Consider the following 22,332-nt stretch of genomic DNA (forward strand, 5'->3'; position numbering starts at 1 on the left):
TTGATCGACGGAATGCCGTAGACTACATGACCTTGCAGCCATCGGGAGCCAAGAAATCAAGCGACAACAACGGAACCAAGAAGACAGGACGGCACCTACGCAGGTGCTGACTTCAAACGAATGTTTACGGGGGAGACAAAGACAGAACAAATACCTTGTGATGTCGCCCTCCGAAACGTAATTATAGCAACGGATGCTTCACAGTGCGAAGAAAAAAACGGAGTTGGCATCTTTTCATCGTCATTGGATTGGACTTTTCCTGTTCGGCTTCCAGACTTCATTCCAATATTCCTGGCGGAATTCCTAGCTGTTGTCCTAGCATTGCGTAAGCTACAGCCTCCCACAACAACAGCAGTAATAATTACAGACGCTTTATCGTTGTGCACCCCACTTACTGCTCCCGACGAGTCGCATACATTAAAAACATTGCACTCACTAGCTAAAAGTCATTTGCGGAATTTGCGATTAGTATGCGTACCTGGACACAGAGGTATATTTAGGAATCAAGCGGCAGACAGTTTGGCCAAGGCTTCCATTAGAGGCCCTGTGTTTACCCTTCTTCTTACGACGGGTTTTATCGCGTCTGTCAGGTTTGGAAGATATACGCCCTTTTGACATCGAAATCAAATCTAACGTCATCCGCGGAACTGCAGCGCTTACAATTCCCTCGGAGCAGGAGCTTTCACAAAACAAGACAGACAGAAGTGACATTAACGAGACTGCGATGTCGATCCAGTCCCACCCCTAAATGTATACATGCTCCGGTCTGGTCTGGCAATTTCCGCTTTGTGCCATTTCTGCAACACGTTAGAAACAATTGAGCATTACTTACTGGACTGCCGGCGTTTCTCCTCCCTGAGAGAAAATGACATTGCAAATTACAATGCGACAGCTGGGCCTGCCGCTAAACTCTCCGGCGCTTCTGTCTTTCGGAGCTTCTGGGCTTCGAAACTCGCAAAGGGATGCATGCATCGCCATAGAGAAAATCGTTGTTCAATCAAACCGATCTCATTGTTAATCGTACTTCTTATTGCCTCCTTTATGAACACACACACACACACACACACACACACACACACACACACACACACACACACACACACTCACATTTTCTTTCTTTTTCTATGTTCTATTATAATGACGGTTTACTGATTCGTCTTGAATTCTACTCGTTTTAATTTATTTATCCCAATTATGGATTTCTAAATTTACTCACTTAACACACATGTAAAATCTGCCCGGCTCTTGGCCCATCCCCGTAAGTGGGTATGTGTCAAAGAATTTAAGGCCATCATCGTCATCAGCATCTACAGCCGGGCGTATATATCAGTCGAGCCAAGAGGCAAGCAAATATCGTGCCATCACATTCTTATTTCAAGACAGGAGCAAGTCCTGACATAAAAGTGCACTGCCATGTGTAGGTAACGTGTACTCAACTTCATTTCCGCCACGAAAAAAAATAAAAATAAGGCCATTATCGACAGTAATCGCTGCTGTGTGTAGCTCTGTCCCAATTGGCGGCGCCAATTGCCTGCACCGTCTTTTCATTTGTAAAGAATCTGTACAACTCTCAAACCTGATTGTTTTTTGAGGACATGACGCAGGTGTACAGAGGAACGTACCCAGCGAATTTCACTGACAGCCGTTGACATTGAAAGATCGCCGGAGTTGCCTTTTAAGAAACGCAGAAATGAGAATTGTTGGATAATGGTGATCTTGTAGTCTGTCGAATTCCGTCGTGCTTTCGTTTCGAGCCAATCAAAGGGGACCCATCCGCTATGTGAACCAATCAGAGCTGACAATATGGCGAGTTGGGCAATATGGTCGTATTTAATTGACAGTGCAGAATAGAAACAATGGAGCCCGGCGACAACTTGGCAAGCTGGGTGTTATCAACTGCACGTAAGCAGCGTGAAAACAGAGTAGGGTCACTTGTGTAGAAGATAATAACACGAGTGCTGTCCATCAACTGGAAGTTTATTAAGGAAAACGGGCAACTTTATGAACTTGGAACAACAACAACAAAAAAAAAAAAACACCTAATGCCACAGGAATTTCTCGGAACAAAGAAAAGAAAAAAACGCAGATCCAAAGAAATGTTGTCATGCAAATGACGCGAAGCTTGTTTGAGTTAGTGGGGTAGCAGCGGTAGGCAGATGACACGAGCGCCACCTCGTTGCCTACAGCTGCATTATAGCTGTCTGCGTAACGACAACGAAGGGGATATGTATGAAAACCACGATTTGGTTATGAGGCACGCCGTAGTGGGGGACTCCGGATTAATTTTGAGCCACCAGGGGATGTTTAGCGTGCCCCTAATGCCTTGGACACGGCCGTTTTTGCATTTCACCCTCACCTACTCGACGAGGAACGAAATGTCGATAAGATGTGTATGCACAGAGTAGTACGGCATACATCTAAATACATTTAAGACTTCATATCTTGTGTAAGAGTGGCATATCCATTCTGGGGGTTTATCCTAGAATGGGCAGGCACATGCACCAGCGGCACATATCGAACTGCACACTTACCCTGTTGCCGAAGTTGTCTGTTACGGCACAACCCAGTGAACCAACTTGTCCACATATGCCAGGCAGTAGTCAGCAGCAAGTTGTGTCTTCGGGGCCAAAGCCAGTGACTGAAGTTGTCGATATATCGAACAATATATCCGGCGAGGAAACAACGACGGACGCCAAACCACCGTGAAGAGGCAACGAAATCTTTGCTTTAAAACACCTCAGGTTGTATGAACATTTCTGTTAAGTCATTCCTGGTCCGTTTGCACGCTGCTTGCAATGCCACTTGCATGCCTTGGGCGTTTTGGATGCTGTCCACGGGATTGACGCGAACGTTATATTAGCGTGTTCGGTCCGAATTTTTGGTTGAGCGTTGTGAATGGCGAGTAAGCGTGAAAAATCTGGGTATGGGGAAGTCGTGGGATCGAACTTCTATACGTGTTATCGTCTGACGCAACACCTCATAGTGACTTGGGGTCTGTTCCTGCACTGTTTTAGGACGTCCCCGGCCGACCAACTTGCTTCAATATTCGACTATCGCAAAGTTGTAAGATTTGTTTTTCCGCGGGGCACAGCCAATTTATAAAGGGCATGCCGATGTGTTTCGTATAGTGTGTTATTTGTTTTCCTCTTCACTACGGGCTCACTGGACTATGATTTTTGGCTCTATGGAACCAGCCATCGAGCACGATTGATGTATATTGCCGAAACCGGCCTTCATTTATATATTTAATAGTATATGCCGTTGGGCAAACTATGGAATAAGAAATTACGGGTTCGTAGAGCAACAAACAATAGGAGTCACTGCCTAGAACACTAGCTAGGCCTAATAAGTGCCGAACTTTTTGAGCCTGGCCTAATCACACAACGCTCTTACCCATCCAAGTGGTCAAGAAACTTGTACCCTTGCTATATACATATAGAGCAGACGACTTTTAGACGCCATGTATCAACATTTTCTTGCTCTTCATTATGGTACTGCAGCGCGCACACAACAAACAAGGACACAAGGCTAAAGTATAACGCACAAGCGCTGACTCTCACCTCAGTTTAGTTTGGAAATGAAGTTATATATATATATATATATATATATATATATATGTATACCCAGGCTAACTAAAGTGAGCATGTGCAAGACCAGAATCAAATATACAAAAAGTTCACGTGGTGCTCAAAAAAGGCGAATTCCTTGTCAATAATAAGTACTACTACTAGGAAGCCATGAATAGCTACCAACTCCCCCAACTTTCAGTAATTTTACAATTTATCTGCTTGCTTGTCTGACAACTGTCTACAGAGTTTAGGCAGACTGTTTTGTGCTGTGATGCCTTATCAGTTCTATGTTTTTGATGTAGGACAACGATAAAACAAGTCATGAACTGGCTGGGATTGTGCATAGCATATACACCAGAAGATTGATTGGCTTAATAGGATACATACACAAGGTAAGTATTCGAATTAAAACCTGCAAACATATTTAAATTGAATGACGCGTATGAAGAGCACACCAAAGTGTCAACACGTACAATTTTGATGAAGTATTACAAGGAGCTCTTTTTTATACATACAGGCAAATGGGAAAAAGAGAGAAGGTGTTAGGGACACATTACACTAGAGCAAAGTGAAGAATGTGCCATAAAGGATGTCTCAGGTCACGCGCAGCGTTTCTAATTTTTTTTCGGGCGTGTCGCTAAACGGAGGCGAAGGAGTTGCTAATTTTCCGCTAAATTTTGCTGCAATATCGCTAAAATTGTCACTAAAATTGTGGAGGGAACTTTTCATAGCGTAGGTAGTTTTGAACATTATAATATAAGCTGACATTGCATAGGTCATCAATTGAAACAATTCACGTTCATCTCGTGCCCCCGTGCGAGTGAAGAATAAACCACGAATGATTTACCAGATAAGTTTATAGAAATTTTATTTTTCTTATGTATTTACAAATCAAGTGAAGATGACCGCCCAAACTGTGCGTTTATCTTCGATTGTAAATTGACAAATTGAGCAAGGTTCAGGAGCGCACGAGTAACCTGAATTTCCAAGCTCGAAAACGCACTCCGTAGAGGTTATGCCTGCAAATGTTCTAATGTTCGGCGCTCTTGAAAGAGGACCAAGTTTTGCGAGCACGCCCTCCGTAATATTATTAAGGCATCGACGACAATTCAGCGACCTTTATACAGGTCACACACTGCGTTGTCGCCCTTTGACCCACTTGAAGGCTGTGCGCAGCATTTATTTTTTTAGTTGACAGCCGCGAGGAAGGGAAATGGTGCGTTCAGTCTCACGTGAGCGATCTCAACTCCTCTCTCTTATAAATCAATCTAAAACTATTTACATCAACGGAATATAACTACGGCTAATCTGTATTTTATTATTCACCTCCTCCGTTCAATGTTTTGTGAACACCCCTTGCCTCGGGCAAATCTCCTTCGGAACTCCTCCTTGGCTACCAAATCCGGTCTCGCCTCGACACATGTTTTCCTCCTTTGGCTGCAGAAAGATCGGGAACATCGGATGACTGGACCCTTGCACCAGACACAAATGTTTACGTCCGTAACTTTGGTAAGGGTGATAAGTGGAAGACGGGCACGGTAAAGTCAGCAGACGGAGCTAGGATGGTGACTGGAAACGCCTGAGGGCCTCGTTCGGCGACACGTTGATCAAGTTCACGCAAGGAAAGACCCACCGGCTACCCAAGGCCACAGGGAAAGTGAAAGATCGTCCATCTCGAAAACTCCGCAACAAACTCCCGGAGCAGGGCCAAAGGCAAACGCCGAAACTCGTGAAACGTCACCACCACAGCGTCAGTCATCACCCCAACCCCTGGACGCACCAGAGAGGAACCGTGAACCTACAGTGGCTACGGAACTCCGACGCTCAACGCGAGAGCGCAGACCTGTGCAGCGTCTTCAGTATTATTGATGGAGAAATGTTATAACTGCAGTGTTCTCTTCATATCTCAGATGAAGTCGACCGCTACACGTGCCATTCTAGGTGGCTATCTTATGTTTTCTTACTTTGTTTCCCTTCCCCTCCTTCCTTCACCTGTCTTTATATTTCGGCGTGCACTGGAAATAAACGTCCATTCTTCCAGCTTGTCAGCTTGTGTCGGCCTCGCCTGCGTCAAGCGCGCTGTCCGGCCTACGATGTAACAGGAACGTAATTGGCAACTTAATTTACTCACACGCTTGCGAAATTTCACCAGTTGAACACTAGCCGCCGCTGCAGTTACTCAGCGGCTATGGTATACTGCGCTGCTAAGCACGAGGTCGCGGGATCGAACCCCAGCAGCCACGTGACGGCCGCATTTCGATGGGGGTGAAATACAAAAACGCCCGTTTCCTGTGCATTGGTGGCACGTTAAAGATCTCCTGGTGGTCAAAATTAATCCAGAGTCCCCCACCACGGCGTGACTCACCATCAAATCGTGGTTTTGGCACGTAAAACTCCAGAATCAGTCATTCACCAGTTGAACACATTTACTGAAATTGCAGCACCAACTGTGATAATACAGATATCCCAATAAGTTTTGGAAAAAAAGAAAAAAAAAGCATGCCTATACAGAGGACAGGTCGGTTACAGAACATGTTAGAGTAATTTATTACTTTCGCTGAAGGATCGCTTTTTATCACGTGCGATAGATGATAGGCCGTAGCAATTCCACAGTGTTCATCTATAAAGAGCTTATATAAAACACAATCAGCTACACTCGACGAAGGGGGGTTAGCGTTCGGAAACATGATCTGCGGCTGCTTCGACGTGAAATGGGCTGAGGCATCTTCTTGATTTTTGCTTCGGGCGTGTTTTTGGAGATCGGGTTACTTAGACGCAAGCCGATATCGATAATATTTGCATTGTGCAAATTTAGCCCCTTCCTTCGAAGACTTGCAGTGGAGTCAGTTGCATACTAGTGAGTCCTTGAGCTACTCGTCTGAATTTCTAAGCATATACAGGGTGTTTCAGCGAACACTTTCAAAATTTATTTAAGGTTGCCTGTGGCAGATAGCCCAATTCTAGTTAATGAGCTGGTCTACTCAAAGAGGCGGACATCACTTGCACAAAAAATTGAAATGCATAATCGACTAATTAACAAAAATCACTAATTAAGTTTTTAAATAATTACCTTGGCCCACATTGCAATTTACAAATTGTAGGCATGGAGTTCGCGATGCTGATCCACTTAGAATTAATTCTCAGGATGACACCAGTTTCGAGATATTAATTCCCGAACTTTGCGGAGAAATGCATTGGCGTTACAGTTAATTTCGAGCTTCAATGCATGTAGTGACGTTTTGTTAAGAACCTAACTGGAACGCCAATGCATTTCTCCGCAAAGTTCTGGAATTAATATCTCGAAACTGGTGTCATACTGAGAATTCGTTCCAAGTGGATCCGCCTTACGAACTCCACGGCTACAATTTGTAAATTGCAATATGGGCCATCAGGCAATTAGTAAAAAACTTAATTAGTGAATTTCTGTTAATTATTTGATTATGCATTTCAATTTTTTGTGCAAGTAATGTCCGCCTCTTCGAGTAAACCAGCTCATCAACTAGAATTGTGCTATCTGCCACAGGCAACCTTTAAGAATTTTTGAAAGTGTTCGCTGAAACATCCTGTATATTTCACTTTCGCCATCTACCCACCACGCGATCACGTGCACGAAAGCTATATATATATATATATATATATATATATATATATATATATATATATATATATATATATATATATACTGTAGCTCTTACTTAAAACCCCGAATAGAGAAGTGAAACTATACACTTCCAGCGAACCTTATGACGACACCTGGTGGGACGAATGAAAATTATGGACGACAGCGTAGTAGAGGCCACCATTTAATCATTGTGGTCAGAGAACCCACGGGCCATAAAGTCAACTTCGGCAGCTTACTTGTGGCTCTTTATTATTGAACTGCATTATAAAAATTGTGTTCCAAAGAAACTTTAACTTTGAAGTCACTAAAAAATGTCCTCATGTTATGCAGTCATGTCGCTAAAAGATGTCGCTAGTCACTAAATAGAAAAATAAAAACGTCGCTAAACCGACCAAAAACTCGCTAAATCTAGTGACAAAATCGCTAAAATTGCCACACTGGACTTACGTGATTCAGACTTAAACATGATCACTTCACTGTGACCGTGTGAGAAAAGTACAAAAAAGAAAAACACCCGTTTAAAAAATTTGTTGTCAGAAGTGGGATTCGAACCCCCGCCCGGAAGACCGGACTGCGACCTGAACGCAGCGCCTTAGACCGCTCGGCCATCCTGACAGGACGTAGGACTTTTGAAATAATCTTATTGTCAATGCACTCATGAACAGACGCCATTTACTAACGTAATTGTTTAGTGCAATTCCATTTCATTAGACATATCCGGGAAGGCACGATGAATTCGACATGTATAGTCCACCGTAGTGACATGCACATTTCTTTACGGACCCTTTCTGCTCGCCGTTACGACCACGTGCTCGTGCGCACGTGCAATCATGACGTAGCTGTTTCATAAATTGTTTGCGGTAATGTTACGCTACAGTGAGAAACATACACTTAAATTTTCTTTAAAACGCAGCAATCAGAGACGCTGGCGGCGCCACGCGATTTGTTCGTGAACCATCGACGCGATTATCGAAATATGCTGAACTGCATTTTTTTTCAGGCACAGAAAAGAAGTACCAGCAGCTTGTCTGCAAATGCAGTTTCAACTTAGGAAAAGTGTATGATATTTCGAGGAAAAAAAATATACAGTAGAACCTGTATATATTTACAGGTATACTATATATATATATATATATATATATATATATATATATATATATATATATATATATATATATACCTGGCTGAGTTGATACGATATATCTGCAAAATAAATGCACAATTGGTCAAGTTAACACATGTAATCCTTCTAATAGCATGATAGTAGATGATTGGTAGCGATAAGTAGACACGCATAAGCTAGCTAAATAACTATAGGCAAAAGCGAAGTAGCAGCCGAGACAAAGAATGCTTACGCATTAGTAGACAATTCTCAGAATTTCTGTAGCATTTTTCCCTCGTATTTCTGCCCAAATGCAGAAAAAACAAAATCGGAAAGAGTAGTAGCAGCAGAATAGTAATAGGTTGTTTATTTTTAAAGACTGAAAAGAAATTACTGCTGACCTCACCGTAACTCTCTATAGCTACATCTGCTGACACCCGAACGACGGCTCGATGAGACCTCGAACGTTTTCACCATGCGTCATTTGCGTTCTTTGTTCCCGGATATGCAACTATACACCTGCTCGCGGGTTTGACTCCCCTGCTGGCAGTGGCGCACCGAAGAGGGGGGGGGGGGGTTCGGGGGTTGTAACCCCCCCCCCCCCCCCCTCTGAGGCTGACTTAACCTCCCCCCCCCTTTTGTTTAACCATTTTCTTTCTTTGCGCATTTGAGTACTGCAACTAAGATGTAAGACGCGCAATCGTCTGCACACTCGCAAAAAGCGAATTTTTTGACAATTTCCCGTGAGGAAACTGAAATTAGTGCTGTTTAGATTATATTGGCAAACTGTCAACCCCTCCCTGGCAGATATCCTGGGTGCGCTACTTCCTGCTGGATTACCAAGTCTATCCTCACGGTATGAGCGATGTCTAACAACTGAAATTTATCGAATAAGAGCGTTTTGTTCACTAGATTTCAGTTGTTAGAAAGCGCTCGTCCTGCGTTCTTCTGTACTTCTGTGCTTTCAGTTGTTTTAGCGCTGATCAATAAGTATGCATCCATTCCAACTCGCCCATCTTTCTACCTCAAGAAGTGTAGCAGTGCCCCTTTAACAACACTTCGTTTTCGTACGCGAGCGCGAACTGCACTCCATCTTCATTTCAACTAGCAGGTGCGCTGCGGCAAAGTATGCCGAGTTAGACAGCCCTCTGCCAACACTGAACTAGATATATATTATGAGCGCGGCGTAGTACAACCAGGTACACCGCGCAGTTAAGCGCGCTTCCGAGTATTTTTCACTTTACTGGGCTGCATGCGCCTATATTTCCGGTTTCTGACGCTAATAACTTTTCATCAATGCATTCGTGTTAATGACGGGGCATGGTGTTGCGTTAACTATATTGACGCATTTATGCAAGTATTCATGGAGCTTATTTATGCAGCTGCATTCATACTCCGAAACTTTTTTTTTTGACAAATCTTATCGCTTCAATATACTTATGCCAGCTAGCTCGAGTACCAGTTAAGGACCGCGCAAAGAGCGATGGGAAGAAAAATGTTAGGCGTAACGTTAAGAGATAGGAAGAGATGTGGTGGGGATCAGAAGAGCAAAGCTGGGCAGGCCATGTAATGCGTAGGGTAGATAACCGGTGGGCCATTAGGGTTACAGAATGGATGACAAGGGAAGAGAAGCTCAGTCGAGGACAGCAGAAGAGTAGGTGGGGTGATTAAACTAGAAAATTTGCGGGCGCAAGTTGGAATCAGCTAGCGCAAGACGGCTAATTGGAGATCGCAGGGAGAGGCCTTTGTCCTGCAGTGGACATAAATATAGGTTGCTGCTGCTGATTATATTAATTGCGATAATCGCATAGTGCTCGCTCAGTGGTCAGGCGGTGGCCTGAGGTGTTATATTGTTATGAGGGGATATGATGCCACGAGGGGGAATTAATTTTGCTTTGCAATTACGAGGAAGCTTTAGCTCGGGCCCAACTACGACGCGGCCTATTCAAATACACGTGAAACGCAGAAATGCTTTTCTGAAATAACCCCTAGACCGATAATAATGAAATTTGTTGCACTTGAGAGAGAAAGTGAAATTCTAGTGGCTGTTGGAAGCGGAATTTCCATGGCCTGAACTTTATTAAAAGAATTTTCGATAATTCGAAAGTTCGAAAAAATAATAGAAGCATGAAGTTGACAAATTCATAGCTCTGTATCAAGACCAGATATCGCGGTTTTGAAAACAACATCCACACATCCATTAGATCTATCAAAGCAAACAAATTGGATTTGTCAATTTATATCATACGTGAATTCGTTACGTTGTGTACGAGGGTTCTGCAAAACTGTATTTCCGTATTAATATTTTTTTTAGATTTATGTGTAACACATTAATTTTGTTCGCTTGCGATGTACTATTAGATGCAATTCACAGAATGGTGATATTATTTTTCACAGCTGAGTTACATTGTTGTAAACTTGACAGTTTCGTTTTCTGAAAATGTGCAATTTTGCCAATTTTTAATAAAAAATTGACTGCCTAAATCGAGAATTCTAAAGGCACAGTCACTAGATTGTAAGTGTTCTTTTAAATGAAAAAAATAAATAAATAAGACCCTCGTCAAATTTGGTGCAGTGGTTGCCGAGAAAAACGAATTCTCCTTTTACATGTATTTAGATAGGATCATCCGAACTGAAGCTTCCTCTTAAATCGTGGGATTTCGTGTTTTGACTCGCTGGTACAATAGCCGAAATAGTGGCTTGTGTCATGAGTATGCGGCAGTCTCCAGACGCAGGATGTCATAACACGGAGTTGAAATACGGGTACTATATAGCTTCCTTTCGCCTTTCATAGTGGAGTTAGCTGGACGGGAAAGTGCAGCCATTATTATAGCAGAACTAAAACAACTTAATGATTTTAGCCTCTCAAATAATTAAACCTTTGTACGTAATCGTGCAGTGGTAGCTTCGTGCTTAAATTACGCGTTTCTAGTGTTACTGCGCCAAAGCTATTCTCGTCTGAAGCAACCTGTGGCAATGCTGCTAACGTGCTATCGCTTACAGTGGCCTAGAACTCATTAACCTTCGCTGTCTTTCCGTCTATTCCCCCTTCTTCATCCTGCTTAACTGTTGGCGTTTCGCAGAAAAAAATAAAATAAAAGAGAAAACAAAGAAAAGCGGCGATGTATGCCTAAAATTAGTGCTCGAAAGTGCACATCACCTTGCTGCTTTTAACTTTGTTGTACAGGGATGCTGACATTTTTTATAAATAGTGCAAGGCTCGCACGGAATGCGGTAATAATTAACTTGCACGGCAATTTTTAGCAGAACGGGCGGAACGCCAGCGAAACATGCACATAAAACCCCCAAAAGTTCCAAAACACACATATTGTTCGGCAGAGTGTCATTCCCCCTTTCAATGGCAGTTCGAGCTGCTCTCAAGTAAAAAGAAATGTTCTGCACATTTCGCGCAAAGAAATGCACCATTAGAGGGCAATACATAATCAGTTCACTGCAGTCAGCGCGTTTCATAGCCACAAAATCTGGCCAAATCGTTTACAGCTGGAGCGCCGTCGCTTACTTTTCCACGCGTGCGTCCGACCGCCTAACCACACTATAAGGCTGTTTCACATGTCGCGACTGCAGCGACGAAAACCGGTTCATTCGCACGCGTCGCAGCACGACTGGACCGATTTTCGTCGCTGCCGTCGCAGCATGTGAAACAGCCTCGACGCGGCGACGGTGCTGCCACCTGTAGCTCGGTCTCGCGTAGTGCGCCGATTCGTTGACGGGATATGGCGAAATGACCTTGTATAGCGCTTTGCGTCTGCCTTATCTCGCGTCTTTCGCTTTCCTTATCTCTGCAGCCCTCATCGTCCGGCTCCTGACACGGCGCTTCATCCACGAGTACGACCCCAGCCTCGGTGAGCAGGAATATGCGTCACATGGATTTTTCATCAGGGGGGGGGGGGGGGGCTATGTTGCAGCGCCCCCCCCCCTTCCTACCTCCACTTGTTTTTCTTTAGCGTGCTGTCTATACCCTGGGATGAAAGGAAACGAAATTGTCATCCACATGAATGTAGCTTCATCTCATGACGCTTCCTCCACCTCGTGGAACCGATTTGACTGCCCTGGGATATTTGGCAAACGTGCAACGATAAATTAAAAGCCACCGTGAAGTATATTATGAATTCTTTTTTGTAACAGCGGTATACACGAGGACCGACACACGCACGACATCAGCGCTGGCTGTCAACTGGGGGTTAGTTGGACGAGCGAAAATATGTACAAAAAAGGGGGAAGCAAAGAAAATAGTCAGAGCCACCCCCCCCCCCCCAAAAAAAAAAAAAACGTAATCTTATGCTGCCAGTTCATCAGGCACCAATCAATGCAAGCGGCTAATAGCGCAGACTGCAACTATCACGCGCGCAGGCTGAAGGCACTTGTAAAGAAAAAAAAAATAAAAGAAAAAACGAAAGAAAAAAAGAGAAAAAATATAAGTAAAGGTGACTGGTGAAAAGGCAGCGTGGTGCGTGATAATGTGTGCAAAAATAATCACAAAAATAAATTAAAAGATTAGAAATGTCAGCAAGACAAAAACAGCTATTGTCAATGCACTGCTAGCACAGTGTAATCGCTAATGCATTCTAAAAATCGCAATTTATTATTTATTCAATATAAACGCTTATCAAATATCTACATTGTAATGCGCTAGGTTGTTGTGCATTGCGTAGTTTTGGTACAGCCTATTTTAAATGACCTGCGACTATGAACTATATATGCACTGCAATACAAACTGGTGCACGGAAATTATATTGACGACTTCCTTTCTTGGGTACAAGAAAATCCACAAGGTATTTATTTTCGCGCAGTCATAAATGGGTTTGGCACTAAGACACTTAAAAAGTTGCATCTCTGTGGAAATAATAATAAAAGAATAAATCCACAATAATCTTGCATTGGCATTGACAACTCAGGATGCTAACAAACATGGCTAATCTGAGTAAAGGATCTAGCGCTTACACGTCCTGTCGTGACCTCATTATAAACCAAAATCCTAGATTCTTTTCACCAATTAATGCTGAATCGTCGGAGTATAGCAGGTAGACAACGCATGCCCTGATAAACAAGTGGCAAACTGAACCATCGAAGGGGGCTCATAAGATATCGAACTAACGATGGCGCACTTCATTTGCGCCTCCCCCCCCCCCCCCCCCTTCTTAAGCCTGACTTTAGCCTTTATGAATGGCAATGAAGACCAAAAGACAGACAAACAATCAATGCGCTTGCTTTTTACAGCGAAGCTGTTAAGGGCTCACTCTTTGATGGTCGCGTCCGGCAATAGAAAAAAAAAAAAAAAACTCTCATTGGCCGTGAGCTATATATGCGAGTGAAAGCGCGCGAGGGCCAGAGACGCGCGCTTTCACGGGGAGCGAACGCACGGCGGAGAGCAAACGCGACTTATGTGCGAGTGAAAGCGCGCGAGGGCGAGGGACGCGCGCTTTCACGGGGAGCGAACGCACGGCAGAGAACAAACACGACTTCCCAGTGGAAGGGGAGCGGTGGGCGAGGAGGGCATCGACGACTCTCTCTGGTATGATTGCTAAACAGTTTGCCATGATTGCCCGGCTTCCTGCAGTTGGGCAGTTGGCACAAACTGCGCTAGAGTTGAGATTTAAACAAGGAAGAGTGAATTGGATAAATATGACTGATTAAGATGCTTATTGGCGATAGTCGCGTAGAATGTGACGTCCGCCACTGCTATACCAACCGTGGTCAGCAAGAACTGGTGTTCCGTCTCGCATTTCTCACGTTAAATCATCGGAGGCAGTTGCCGTAAGTATCCCGTATATCCGTAATGGATTCCCATCAGGACGAAATTCTGAAGCACGTTTCTCCCGGTATTCGCTTTCATGAATCTTCCTTGGAATAACAGTGAACTTGTGCGCGTATTGTTTCTTTTCCTTTTTTTTCTCGGTGGGACGTCCTCCTGGGAACCTTTTGTCGGGCAGTCAGCGTGTACCCCTTCACGATCGAAGTCGATGGCGAGGCCCTCAGTTTGAACCTGATGGACACTGCGGGAAAGGCGAGTATCGCGGGCACGTGACATTTCATTACTAACAGCAGTTGCTAGGTAACGGGCCGATCGCGGCCGTTTGTTAACGCGTTTGGGTCAGCCACGGCACTCAGCAAGAAACATATCCAGGCACGCGGGTTTCAAATGAATCTCCCAGTTCGAAACCCGGCGTTGTAAGTATGACGTCACGGCCGTTTTGCGTAAGCAGTGCTTCTATTTGGCATGGACAAGCGCCGATGGTTTTTCCGTCGTGCTCATCTTGTGTGCCATGCCAGAATTGCCAGAGTGTTCGTAAAAAACGCGATGCCTGGAACGTTGGTGAACGCGCACTTTTCCTTCGTTTGGCCGGTGTTCTGATTACGCTGCAAGTGCAACAAACAAACAAACAAACAAACAAACAAACAAACAAACAAACAAACAAACAAACAAACAAACAAACAAACAAACAAACAAACAAACAAACAAACAAACAAACAAACAAACAAACAAACAAACAAAAAAACAAACAAACAAACACGCAAGCAAGCACACAAACCAAAAAAAACAAGCAAGCAAGCAAGCAAAGCAAACAAACAAACAAACAAACACGCAAGAGCAAATGCAGCCTCATCATGGCTGTTGCACCGGCCTCGGTGACCGTGTATAGTCATGCTCTGCGTCCTATGGTGAGCGCGCAGGGCTCAGTCTCCCAGTGCAGGGTAGCAAACTGGAAACTCGTCTGGCGGGCCTCCTTACCTTTCCGCTCCTTGGTTTCTCTTCCTTTATTAACCTTGAGTGAAAGCTTCATTGTACGGAAGTTCTTCAGATGACGCAGCTCTTCATTTCTTTACAGCGCAGCTCTTAGGCGCCCGTTCATGCGGCGTGCGTCGGCGTAACCGAGCGAACGAGCCCAGCGAAAGATGAGAGCGAACGCGGAGCGCAGCGGGGGATGAAAAAGCGGCGAGAGCGAAGAGATCGCGATGAGGAGGGTGCAGCGGGACCATGAGGCGGAAAGCGGAGGAGGGTATATGGCGAAAGTGTGAGAAGAAAAGCGTATTGCCGCGCACGAGGGCTTTGCGGCGACGATGGATATGAAATGGCGCAAGAGTAGCGCGCGTCGTGTGTATGGAAACAAAGCGTTGCATGAGTGGTGGTTGTCTGCTGCGGCTGCCGTGAATTGCGCCCACGCGTCACCCACGCTAGAGTGACCAACCCACGCGCTTTCTCGCGATCTCCCGATAAGCCAGGCCGTCGCGCCGCCACTTCGCTCCGCCTGCAACGTGCCGCACGAGACAGGTTGTCCGCGCCAGCCAATATATCGCGAAATGAAAGCACGTGTACAGCTGCACTCAAATTTTGCATTAGGGAGTATCGGAATTGTCGGTGAATTTTTTCCGTTGGTAACAGGATAGCGATTGGGGGGGGGGGGGGAGGGGTTGCAAGGGTGCTCTCAAGATCCCAGGGGAATTGCTGAACGTGCAGATGTGCGAAAAATGGCGATGACAGCTTCCGGCGCTTGCAGAACAAAAAGAAAACCATAAACGTTTGTTCGAGCTGGCTCGCGTTACTTCGAGAGATCCGTCGTGTGGGTTAGTTGGGGCGTTAATTATACACCATCTATTGGGGGCTACATAACTTCTCTCCGCAGGATAATTGAGCTAAGGAAACGAAATGGCCAGCGGGTGCGCGAATTTTTGGTTCTTCCACACACCGGTCGCGTGCTAGGTGTTTGAACGATGGGTCGTCATAATTGCTGGCTAGCAATATTAGATCAGCGATAAAGTTTTTAACCTTGCTATACCGTGGCCCATTCACTCCAACAAAATAGTTCGTCCATGGCCAATAATGGAGCTACAGAAAAGAGCACTTATGTCTTTCAACATGTTCGTGGAAAGTACACTAAAAAATTAGGCTCATAACAAATGTTCCGTGAATGCTGCCAGTATTATTTTTTTAAATACAATAGATCATGTATGGGTAGTTCAGGTCGGTACATTTGTAACACACGTATGATTTTGTGTTTGTTATGTGCAGTGTTTTGTCTCTTTATGCAGGCATGTGTAGATTCGACAGCCGCGTCATCGGCAAGAAATGTCAACTTATGTGTTCGTTTTCAAACTCTCTCGTGTTTATGAAAAAGTGTGTGTCTTAGTGTTCTTTTGCTATTTTCTGTGATTTCCTTTACCCTTGTGCGCTACTTCCCAAATGTCTGCAATATTTGAGTGTCTCAGTGTTCTCGTGTTTTTAGTTTTGCTTGCATTGCAAAGAGGAGTATAGCGGGCGCCATTAAATGCGCAACCTCTCCGTCAATGACATATTAAAAATTGCTGGAAGAAGTTTTTCTTTTGAATCATCGCGCCGGCCATTACGATAGAAAGGGACCATCAAGGAACACCAGCAGACAAGCAGAAAGAGATCAAGAACGAGGAATAAAAGCAAGCGAGCGCTTTGATAAATGAAGCATTAGCACACGCACGGACAAGCAAATAAAAAAAAACACACACACAAAAAAGACGACCAAATGAGCATGTAGTTGGGCGTCTTCCATGTTCGATCTTTTTGGATCATTTTTGTGATGTCACACATAGTTGGCAAAAAAAATTCTCAAAAAAAGTGCTATCACGCTAGAATTGTTCTTAAATAAAAAATTTAGCCAGTCTTGATGTTGGATTTATTAAAGGAGGTGGCCAGCCAGTAGCGAAGAGCACTTGCGAATGAAGAGCTTCGTGAATTAAGCGCCCTGGTTACTCCCCAATATAGGTGGACTGCTGTCATGTCCTCCTAGAGAGATACTGGACAGGCATATTGATGCATTATTAGACGATTACTGTTTTTATTTTTTACATTCCTGTGGCATAAAAGCTCGAACAGAGGTGATACAGAAAAATAGAAATAAAAAAAGGAGCGAACGTACTTTTGAATTATTTCTTAAATGCGCGTTTTTAAATTTCGTGCTCAAATTGTGAAGCACGGATCCCGGTATTTTGTGCATTTGAGTCGGTTCGGCTGCCGAAAAGTGTGCACGAATGGTAAGGTTGAATTTCTTGCTTACTTGCTAAAAAAAAAGAAATTATTTAATTTCACCGCCACTTGGCATTAAAAAAAAGTTACCCGTTGTATTCCTGTAGTGTACCGTATAGACTCGTGTAAGGGCCGCACCCGTGCAAGGGCCGCCGCACCATGTCAAAATTGTGAAGAGGAAGCGCGGCCCTCACACCAGTCTATACGGTATATTCGTACGTGCGTCGCATACTGCCACTTTGCATCTCGCTCCCGTCAAGCGTGTCACTGCAGGGGGCCTGTATATATAGGAAGGCGCATACCGTTGGCGTTTTCTTGGGCTTTTTGCAACAACGCCGTGCTTGCGTTCGTGTAGTCCAGGCTCGAGTCTAGCGAGGTGGACTGGGGCGACGGCTTCCTGCTGGTGGTGTCGCTGACGAGCCCCGAGTCCGTGCGCGCGGCCGAGCTGATGCACGCATGGCTGCAGGACAGCGCACCGGGAAAACCCCTTGCCCTGGCGGCTACCAAGAGGGACCTTGTTCAGGTACGTTGTTGTATACGACGACGACTGCTTACTGTGCTAGTAGTTGGCATAGAGATGGGGAGAACGTATTTAGGGAAACTGAAACGAAACACTAAGTAATTTTACACTCATGAAGTATTCTTTGAAAACAGTTTTAGTTAATTTCATAGTAATAGCTTGAATAGTAGAAGAGAGAGAGAGAGAAAAAAAAGCCAGCAGATACCACGCCATGTGGGAATCGATGTTATACGAAACAGTGTGCTCCCCGAGGAGCCTACGAAGTTAATGAGAAAGGTCATGACATGAATGTCATGACCTATCTGTATGTCAAGACTCGGACGCTAGGTCTGCGAATGTCATGAATGTCGTGACCTGTCAGGTCATGACATTCATGACCTATCATTTATGTTCGTGATACACACTTGCCACGCTATGCTACTTTTGGTACATACCAAGTTAACGAAACGACCATGAGAGCACCAAGACGTATGCTGCTGTTTCATGACCTACATGGCGCACAAGTCATGACATTCATATCATGACCTATCAGTTATGTTCGTCATAGACTCTTCATACTATGCCAATTTTGGTACATACCAAGTTAACGAAACGACCATGAGAGCACCAAGACGTAAGCGACTAGATAGATAGACAGATAGATAGATACTCTCAAAGTGGCAAATGTTCGCCAAGAAATGCCTCGCATTAAAAAAAAAAAAGAAAATATGCAGGTTCCCAAGCTTTCATTTGTGCTTGGGAAGGGCGCCGTTCTGGTTTAACGACCGTTTGCACGTTAAAGAACCCCAGGTGGTTGAAATTAATCCGGAGCCCTCCACTACCGCGTGCCTCATAATAAGAAATGGTTTTGGCATCTGAAACCGCAGTAAGAAGAAGAAGAACCGTTTGCAACTATTTAGAGCGCACGACCAAGTTGAACCCAGTCTCACCGGAAAACGCTTCGATCAACATAAACCTGTGAAGCTCGATCATGCGCATCTCACGCATGACGACGAAGTAATGACGTGGATGGAATGACGGTGACAAAACGACCACGACGGCATGGCGACGGCTGCGTGACGGCTATGTCATGGCGACACTGGAATATAAGCAACTCTCAGGAGTTGGATTCGGAGCCACAAACAATCTTCATACAAAAGCCGCGTTTACGTGAATGCGACATGTACGTGGCTCAACGTGCCGAATTTCTTTCGCATCGCATACATGTAAGCGGAGGTAATACGGTAGGAAAGCGAATCGCATTAACATCCTAAGACCACTTTTACGACCCCTTCCACATAGCCTTCTTTTTCAAGCGAAGCTTGTATTGCCTAACTCGCGCCGTCGGTGTGGCTGTCGTCGTACGCGAAAACCAAGTCCTCATTCGCAGCTGGCGGCCGGAAACCCTTCTCACCCACAGCTGGCGCGCCGGAAACCCTCCGCTCCCGCAAGTGGCGCGCCGGATCATGCCACTCTCCCAACAAATCACAAGCTCCCCCTTCCTCCGGAGAAAGGAAAGGAGGGTTCGCTCGCTCCGCGCGTGCCGTTTCTCGCCAAAAGCCAGCGGCGCTATGGACAGGCCGCACTTGGTCCGCTCCGCCGAAGAGGAAGCAGCCTTCAAAGACCGACAACGGGAGCGGGCCCGTGAACGCCGCGTTTGGTTCGTTCTGCCGAAGAGCAGGCTGCGTTGAAGGAACGGCAGCTGGAGCGGGCTCGTGAACGTGTTCGTGCTCACCGGGAGAATCCGCCGTTTCTCATACACCAACAACCATGTCTCTTTAATGTGTCTGAAATGCTGAAAAAACTCACGAACCCCTCCCCTAGGTTTGGACAAGCTTCGCGTGCACCCCTGTTCCCGGTAGGGGAGGGGTTCTAAGTTTTTTTTCGAAATTCACTCGGGAGTGATTACGCAAAGTATTCATTCTGGGTATGAAGTACGATGCATGTGTAACTACCTGTAAAGAAGTAGTTTTCTCATATTCTTGTCATCTGCTTTCGAGAAATTTGACAATAAATTGGTCTAGATCACTCTGTCGTCCAGAGGGCCGAAAGCAACCTCGAGGTGTGTTTCGAGGTCACTGAGATTGCGTGAAAATACCGGACGCGGCAGCAACATGTCAGTGTACTTACTACACGTAATTCCATCTTCCTATATACGTTTAAACAATGAAATGCAGTTTTTACCATAGCAAACGTGAGGAGATGATGGAGAGAAGAGCGATTATGTCCCATAGTTGTGTTCAAGTCTCAGGAGGTTAATGCGCCAGGAAAGGGTAGATCAAAATTTGTGAGCCGACTGACGGCGGTGCATGTAAACGTTGGCGTGTTGCATTGAGGGAGAGAGTGAATGTGAGGCGGCTGATGACGTGCACTCTCCTCCACTCACTCGCCAAACGCATTCACCGGAAGCAGAATCCGGCTTGTTGCAGACTAATGGGGCATATGGACCACATGGCAAACGCTGACGCACAGTGTAGCCGCGTTTACACCGATACGGTAGAAGCGTGTCGTATCAATTTATCGTATCGTATATAGTACTCAATTACCGTGATGCGCTAAGGAATGCGATAAGCTACCGTCACATTCGTGTGAACGCGGTTAATGTCTTGGTTTTCGCACTACGAAGATAATCGTGAGAAAAACGCCCACGAGGAAGCGCACACTATCTGCAACTTCTTTAACATAGCCGCCAAGCGTTTAGGACACACCCTCGGTGCTGACAATAAGTACCGGCAAAGCGCAGCTCAACCTGAGCTGGCATATCGTGCGCAGAAGTGGATCACGCACTTCGCAAAAAAAAGTTTATTGACTATAACCTGTCGTACAAGAAGATGACCCGACAAGCCGATACCACAGTCGTTCACTCGCCTTAGCAAATTCGTTCGGCTACACCTTTCCCGGTTAGAGTCCCAGATAAAAACCGCGAACGCTCTTTGAAACCTTTGCCACGTTTACCCCAGAACAATACAATGCCTGCATGACGTACCACAACTTAGTGATAAAAAAATACATGTCACACGCAGTCGCCCTTGCGAAAATGAACAGGTCGGCGCCGTTCCACCTGTCTGCTTTGTTCTCCTGTTTCTGAAGTCCGAGTCGTCCAGTATTCCTGTCTATTTTTGTAACTGTCAAGGGGAACGCCACGATATCTACTCGGTGTTCTCACCCAGTTCACATTTGCAAAATTGTCGGGGCGCCGAAGACCACTCTCCCTGCCACAGCCCGAGGGGACTTGCCCCAGTTCACTCTACTGCCCGTGACGTCATATAAATGTTTCGCTACACTTATCGTTTCGGTTGCACTTTGTATGCAACACACCGCAGTATACAGAAGCCAGGAGCGTGGCTTCTGTCGCTGCCAAGCTAAAACCGCGCATTTCTTTGTTTTCAATCGTTGCCAAACATCTCGCTTCTGTGTATACGTAAACACCAAAGAAACGTGGATCGAGGGGCAGGCCTGGTGCACAGAACGCATGGCGTTAACGGGGTCCCCCAACGACTTAATAACAATTAAGCGTGTTTAATCGTTTATTAATTTATTGAAGATACCTTACCGGCCCGAATAATGGGCATTGGGTATAAGGGGTGCTTCAGAATATTACATGGTATACACAGCATACAATGATACAAATCATAAGAACACTTTGCCATTAATTATACGATAGGGATTCAATGTAGGCAAAGTAAAACAAAAGCTTTGTGCAGTTCTGGTGCTCCAAGACCAGTCTCTCAGTGATGATGGAACCGCCATTAACATGATCCAACATGGCAAACAAAAATAACATGAGCGACACAATCAAACGCTTTCTCGAGGTCGAGCTTGAGCACTGCGACGCCAGCTTAGGTGACGTTGCAGCACTCGAGCGTGCGCCGCATGTATGAATGTTCAAAAAAAAAGGACCCTCTTTTGATACCACATGTTTGGTTGTCTGTGACTTGATGACGTTTCGAAGTCTAGCTGCCAACATTTAACAAAAATCATATAATCTACGTTGGTTTAATAATATCGGCCTATTAGATGGCAAGAGACTTAGCTTCTCCACTTGGTCACTCTTAGGAATGAGTATGTAAGGTATGCCTTTTGCCAAAAGAAGTGCGGCAAAGTTTTGTGATCATACGCATCATCATATAAGTCTTAACAACGGGGGCAGTTCCTTTTTGAAAGCCGCACACCATCCTGCGCTCAGACTGTTCGGTCCGGCTTATTTGCCAACGTTGAAATCTTGCAATTGCCTATTCGAACTTACGTTGTGTTTTTTTTTTGTGCTTCGAATCACTCCTTCGTGCCATCACTAAATCGTGCCCTCCCCCCCCCCCCCCCCCCTCCCCTCCACGTGCGATCAAGAAAAACTTTTTGAACTCATTTACATTCGCTCTTTGAAATGCAAGAGCGATCGAAAATACTCGAAAAAACTTGGCCTATGCCGTCATTATCGTGTGCGATTGTCCCATTCCCTACAATCTTATCGCCATGGTTACGTTGACCTTGCGCATTTTCTAGTACAAGCTCCCTTTTAGTGGGCGT

At 45.1% G+C, this 22,332-nt stretch overlaps 1 protein-coding gene and 1 non-coding gene across 2 annotated transcripts in view; one reads left to right on the forward strand and one right to left on the reverse strand.

Moving 5' to 3' along the window:
* LOC119464475 (ras-related and estrogen-regulated growth inhibitor) overlaps positions 1 to 22,332 on the forward strand; it is a 39,883-nt gene that overhangs the window by 14,774 nt on the left and 2,777 nt on the right. Inside the window, exons 2-4 of the mRNA XM_049656413.1 lie at positions 12,100 to 12,156; positions 14,245 to 14,318; positions 17,665 to 17,832. Of these exons, the coding sequence (XP_049512370.1) occupies positions 12,100 to 12,156; positions 14,245 to 14,318; positions 17,665 to 17,832 (299 nt within the window). The remainder of the gene's footprint in view (positions 1 to 12,099; positions 12,157 to 14,244; positions 14,319 to 17,664; positions 17,833 to 22,332) is intronic.
* On the reverse strand, positions 7,723 to 7,806 carry Trnal-cag (transfer RNA leucine (anticodon CAG)). The gene has a single exon. It is a non-coding gene; the product is annotated as a tRNA-Leu (tRNA).

This window comes from Dermacentor silvarum, chromosome 9, assembly GCF_013339745.2.
Source record: "Dermacentor silvarum isolate Dsil-2018 chromosome 9, BIME_Dsil_1.4, whole genome shotgun sequence".
Classification (NCBI taxonomy): Eukaryota; Metazoa; Arthropoda; class Arachnida; order Ixodida; family Ixodidae; genus Dermacentor; species Dermacentor silvarum.